The 5,607-nt window shown below is 65.9% G+C and overlaps 2 protein-coding genes across 2 annotated transcripts in view; one reads left to right on the plus strand and one right to left on the minus strand.

Moving 5' to 3' along the window:
- Positions 1-121: 121 nt before the first annotated feature.
- Positions 122-4,051, minus strand: H696_04551 (hypothetical protein; the record flags this gene model as incomplete). Its single annotated transcript, XM_009498432.1, has 9 exons — positions 3,829-4,051; positions 3,408-3,691; positions 2,674-3,204; positions 2,295-2,520; positions 1,874-2,133; positions 1,647-1,764; positions 1,173-1,500; positions 618-1,033; positions 122-394 (listed from the first exon to the last, which is right to left on the minus strand). Exons 1-9 carry the CDS (start codon positions 3,961-3,963, stop codon positions 122-124), a joined length of 2,571 nt encoding a protein of 856 aa, XP_009496707.1. The 5' UTR covers positions 3,964-4,051.
- A 647-nt stretch (positions 4,052-4,698) lies between these two features.
- The window catches only part of H696_04552 (hypothetical protein), a 4,896-nt gene continuing 3,987 nt past the window's right edge, over positions 4,699-5,607 (plus strand). The window contains exons 1-4 of the mRNA XM_009498433.1: positions 4,699-4,813; positions 4,915-5,053; positions 5,176-5,339; positions 5,437-5,506. Of these exons, the coding sequence (XP_009496708.1) occupies positions 4,730-4,813; positions 4,915-5,053; positions 5,176-5,339; positions 5,437-5,506 (457 nt within the window). The 5' untranslated portion in view covers positions 4,699-4,729. The remainder of the gene's footprint in view (positions 4,814-4,914; positions 5,054-5,175; positions 5,340-5,436; positions 5,507-5,607) is intronic.

The following is a 5,607-nucleotide window of genomic DNA, read 5'->3' on the forward strand; positions in this document are numbered from 1 at the left end:
CCCCCCCCCCCCCCCCCGTCCATCCCCTTCCTGGCGATCGGCGGGGGGCGGAGCGACAGGCGACTCATGTCCCCGGCTGCTTCGTGGGGGGCAGGGCGCGTTGGCAGTTGGAGCTTGTGGGTTATGTACGATCGGGGGCGTCGGCCGGCCCCTCGGTCTCTTGGGGCTGGAGCTGGAGCTGGAGAATTTCCCGGGCAATGGCGGCCACCCGGGTCTGGTCGACAATGGTGTCCTGGTAGATCTTGTACAGCCAAGTCGGGTCGGAGCAGCAGATGTGCGGCGGGACCGCGGTGGCCTGCTCGATGTTGCGCTGCTCGGCCGGCGGCAAGTGCACGATGCCGCCCTTCAATGGCGCACGCTTGGGGTGGGGAACGGAAGCCCGTCGATCGGAATTCTATTGGGCGAAGAGCGTCCATGCATCGGGGCGTTGTAGCGGGCGGGCGGGCGGGCGGGCGGGAATCCAGGCGCAGGAGAGGTAAGGCTGGCGTGGAGGCAGGGCGGGGAGGCGATACTGGCGGAGGTGGAGGTCTCTCTCGCTCTCTCTCTTCCCCTCTCTCGGAGGAGCATGGTGCCTGGTCCGGGACAGGGGTCAGCGAGAAGGCCACATGGCCACGTACCGCCCATGCGCGATAGATGCACCCGGCAATGCGGCACTCATGCATGTAGGGGGTGTAATTTTCCGGCTGCACCCCAAAGGGAAAGAGCTCAATGACGCCGCCGGGGGTGGTGGGCAGCCGCGGCCCGCGAGGGTGCTGAACCGGGCTGGCTGCCATGCTGGCCGCCTCCAGGAGCAAATGGTCCCGCAGGGTGGCCTCTACCAGCCAGCCGCCGGGCTGGTGCTCCTGCTCGTGGGAAGCGGCCGAGGGGGCCTGGGCCAGGGCTGCCAGGGCCAGGGCCGCCCCATGCATGGCTACTATGATGCGTGCTCCGGCCAGGCGAGTCATGAAGCTCTTCAACGAGGACACATTGAAGAAGGGCACATTCTCCAGGCGGAGGACCGCCACGCAGAGGCCCGTCTCGCGGGCAAGTTCCTCTGCATCAAGCCGAACGGGGGTTAGCAAGACTGGGGGATGGTGCTCGGCTGGATGGAGACGCGGGAGCCCCCGGCAAGGGGGCCGCCAAAGGCAGGGGCCCTCGTGCGCCTCCGCTTGCGAAGAGCTAGTCCCCCGTACCGGTCAGCTGGATCTCGTTCAGGATGCGCCGATCGCGCGACCGGCCCAGGATGAGAATCTCCCCGACGCCGGTGCTCGGGACCGAGCTGCCCGCGACTTCCGGACAGAAGGCCGCCGAGGGGGCCCCCATGTCCAGGCTGGACGCCGGGCCGGATGGCAGGTGGTGCCCCGGGAAGCGCCGGCCAGCCAGGCCGAGGCGCAGGTTCAGGAGTTTCATCAGGGAGGTCACCTGCGGGCCGGCGACGTTCTTGTGCGGCAGCGGACCCTGGGGCGAGTTGAAGCCATAGTGATACCAAGTTCCCTTGCGGGATAGGCCCATGGATGCCTCCTGCGGCGTGGCGGCCGGGCGAGAGGTGAGCAAGCGAGCCGGGCCACAGGGGAGGGGGATGGGTTTGCGACGACGCCACCGGGTCCGCGGGCGAGGGCGAGGCAGAGGGGGGGAGGGGGGGGGGGAGCGAGGCATGCGTGGCGCACTTCAAAGCGGATGAGCGACCCCCGGGGGAAGTCGACGAAGCTCATGACCTTGCGATCGGAAAACAGCTGCAGCAAGGGAAGGTAGTCCCCTGCGGCATGGTCATCGAAGAGGATGATGCTGGTGGCCAAGCGGGCGACGCGTCATGTTAGGGGGTTGGCGGGGGGGGGGGGGAAAGAAAAGGCACGGCAACAGTCCGGGCCAGCAAGCACAAGCCACGGTAACCTACTTGTGGTCAAACGGGAGGCTCCGATGGAGTTCATCCGCCACATCTGGATGCAGGCCTCGGCCGGGCCCTGGGGCTTCCTGCACCCGGCGCAGGTCCCGGTCGACGGTGTGCGAGAGGCCCGCCTGTTCGGCCGGCGTGCGTCCATGGCGGGGCTGCCAGGCGTCCATGGTGTGCAGGAGCCCGAGCAGGTCATCATGAATGGTGTGCATCAAGTTGTATGGCAAGAAGCGCGCCAGCAAGTAGCTCCGGCCGCGAATGATCTGACAAGGGGCTTATGGGTCAATTCAAGATATTGAAGGACGTATGCATGTATGCATATGTGTTTGAGTATGTATCTGTGTGTGGATGTGCGTGCATGTGCGTGCATGTGTGTGCATGTGTGTGTGCGTGGCACGGTCGGGCGCCAAGGCCCCTGGTGTACCCGGTTCTCCAGCTGCGTGTACTTCGGATACTTGCGAATGTTGCCATGGTCCATGATCTTCAGGTCCACCTTGTAGGCATTCGACACGGTGCTGAACTGAACAATCGATTGGAACTCGCCGCGGGTCGTGTCATCCAGGCCCCGCACAACGGACCGACCCTGGGACAGCAGCAGCACAAAGGTCCCCTGGTCGACATTGAAGTAGAGGTTCCGAATGAGGCAGAGCCTGGGGACATGCGCGGGGCCAGCACAGGCAGGGCCCCGGGGGAGGAGGGCCCAAGAGACCGGGAGACGAGGAATGACGGCGTGGCAGGCATTGGTCGGTCAGCATTGGGTCCCTGGCGAAAGGCTCGCCATCATTGCGCCGGGGGTCACATACCGGGTCCCATCGCGCTCGCGCATGCAGTCAATGTCCGATGGCAGGAAGCGCTCGACATCGCTCCCGGCATCGACTCGAACCTGCGGCAGGACCGCCCCGAAGGCGGCATTCCCTTGGAGCATGGCCTGCGAGGAGACCGGTTCCGGGGCCGCGGCCGGGCCCACGGCATAGACACTGTTGGCCAGGGGCCCGCCACAGGCAACCCCCGGAAGGAAGGGGCACTCCACCGAGCATAGCCCGGGCTCATGGGCCGAGTAATGCCGGTAGCGGGGGTGTCGCGCGCCGGCATCCTCGTCGGCTGGCGACCCGCACCAGCACTCGGTGCCATTTTGCAAGCCGGCCCAGGCGAAGCCCTGGTCCCGGCAGTAGCCCAAGCACTGGACCGGATCCACCGGTGGCTTCAAGTGCCCGGTGCCGGCCGGGTCCACCAGGGTCGGCAGGGCGCGCCCGATCCGGCCATTGACCCGGTCGGCGAAGCACCCAAGGAAGGCGTCCTCCAGCCCGGGGATCGCTGGCCGCAGGGGCTCGGTCCTGGGAGGGTGCATGAGTCAGTCTGCGGCGGGACGGTCCCCGACGGCCCGAGCCGCCAGGGCCCGGGCAGCATTCCCCGGCCGCCGGTGGTCCTGCAATGGAGGATGACGCAGGGGGGGGTGAAAAGAAAGGGCCCATTCAATCTCTTAATGTGTGCATTCTCCCCCTTCGCCCCCTCCCCCCACGCCGTGGCCCGAACAAACCTGTCCTCGCCGACGGCCAGCTGCCAGACTGGCGAGTGCTCATCAAAGTGTCGGAAGAGCCAGCGGCTTCGAAGGGCCTGCATATCGAGGGCCATGCCCTGGCCAGGGTCCGTGCCGGTCGACTGCGCAGTTGCCCCAGCGCGGTGGGGCTGGCGTTGCAGCACCTGCCGGATGAGGGATCCGCCCTCGGGTCGGCTGGAGCCGGTGGCTGGCGACCGCTGGGCTGGTTGGCCGGCTGGTCGGCCACCCAGGAGGGTTAAGTAGCCAAGGGTCCCGAGGGCGAGCTTTTCCAGCCGGAAGGACGGGGCAGACAGAGCGCCGAGCAGGATGCCAAACGGGCGGCCGTGGGAGCGTTTGGGTCAAAACCCGTGAACCAGCATGCGGGAATGCCGAAGTGCCACCGGGGCGCAAGTCCACGTACAAGCCCCATCAGGGTGACTATCCGTCGAGTGGAAAAGCGAGCCATGCGACGACTACACCGGGGCAGGGGAGAGAGGCCGTGAAGGGGCCCCCCGCCGATGCTCGGCCGATCGGCGCGTGTCGACCAGTAGCCCATATGGAAAAGATCGGGCAGCGAACGGGGAGGCACTCCCGTCGGACAAATGTCCGGGCGCAGAGTGTGTAGCTACGCACGAGGCCCGGGCTCAGATCGGCCGGCTACAGGCAGCGTGATATGACGCTGGGGAAAAGGAAAGTCAAGCGAGCAAGATCAAGAGAGCCGGTGAAGCGAGGGTAGAGGCAGCGGAGGAGGCGGGAGAAAGCAGGCGAGGCAGATGAAAAAGGACGGGCGCCGGGGCTTCATGTCAGGGGGGGGGGGATGCCTTTCCGCGGGGCGCATCCTAAAATAAAATAAAAAACACCCCCCCCGCCATGGCCAATCGTTGTGGGCTAAGATGCGATCTGATGTTCCAGAACTCGCATCGTCGTATCGCATTCCTCCCCATCAGTTGGCGGCTAGCGTGGATTTCGGAACATCCGGTGCCAAGGTGCGTGGTGTCCTTGTGCACAGCGGGCGGGGGGGGGGGGGGCGGTCCGATTGGCCCGCGCCCCAGGGGTCGGGGGAGTGTTTCGGACTCCTCTTCCTTGCACCCCCGCTGCCCGGGGTGCCTTTTTTTTTTTTGGCCTTGCTCCCTCCTCTGCCAGGCGGGCGCCGGGCCTTTCCGAGGAGTCGAGTGCGCCCCCAGCGGCCAATGGGCGGTCTTGGCCCGTGGGTCATTCCTCTCCCATCCCCTGTGTCCCCTCCTTCGCCCTCTGTCCCTGCCGCTCCTCCCCCCCCCCCCCCCCCCCGCGCCGCCCTTCCCGTCTGTCTTGCTGCGAGGACCATGGCCAGCCAGGCGGAGCGCATCGACGCGGCCAAACGCGAGATCCGTCTGCTTCTGTCCGCCATCAACATCGACTACTTCGAGGTGCGCATGGTCGCCATAGCCCCTTGTCCATGTTTCGCTTCTTCCTGGTCGTTTCCTTTCCACCGTCATCTGACCCTCCTTCCGCCCGTGCCACCTCGCAGAGTGAGAGCTTCGACCCGCAGAGCTTCATCCGGACCTTCACCAAGCCCCTGGTTGACGTGCTGGAGTTTGCGCAGAAGCCTGCACCCACTGGCGCTGGCTTCGCACATGACGCCCAGCCGCACCAAGATACGCCCCCCGGTGTGTCTGAGCTGGCATGCGTCCCCCTTGCCCACATTTCACGAATCGCCAGCATGGTTGGCCGGCCTGGCCGCCCCCCCCCCCCCGTCCCCCGCACTGACTCCCTTCTTCGCCACGTCAAGACTTCCCGCACAGTGACTTCCTCGAGATTTGCGAGTATGCTCTGCGACAGCTGAATGCCGTGCTGGACCATGCATCCGAGGACTCCTTCCATGCCACGCGCGACCGGAACATCGCGCACAACACCTACAAAGATGCGGTCAACTATTTGGGTCTCTACTTCCAGGTTGGTCCTTTCTCCTTTCTTCTCAGCGGCAATGCCCCTCTCCTGCCCCTGTCCCCTTTTGTCCATTCGAACGTGTCTGACCCTGCAGCGAGTGTAGAAAGCATTTGGCCATTTGTCGGATCTGCAGTCATCCTTCGATGAGATGACCCGAACTGCCATCTATACTGGTCCGTTTCACCCCCCCCTCTCGCCTTCCAGGGGCCTCCTGCTGCGCCCTGTCCCCCCCTCTCTCCCGCGCGGGCGGTGGCCCGTGACGTGGTCACCCTCC

This window comes from Fonticula alba, assembly GCF_000388065.1.
Source record: "Fonticula alba strain ATCC 38817 unplaced genomic scaffold supercont2.7, whole genome shotgun sequence".
Lineage (NCBI taxonomy): Eukaryota > Rotosphaerida > Fonticulaceae > Fonticula > Fonticula alba.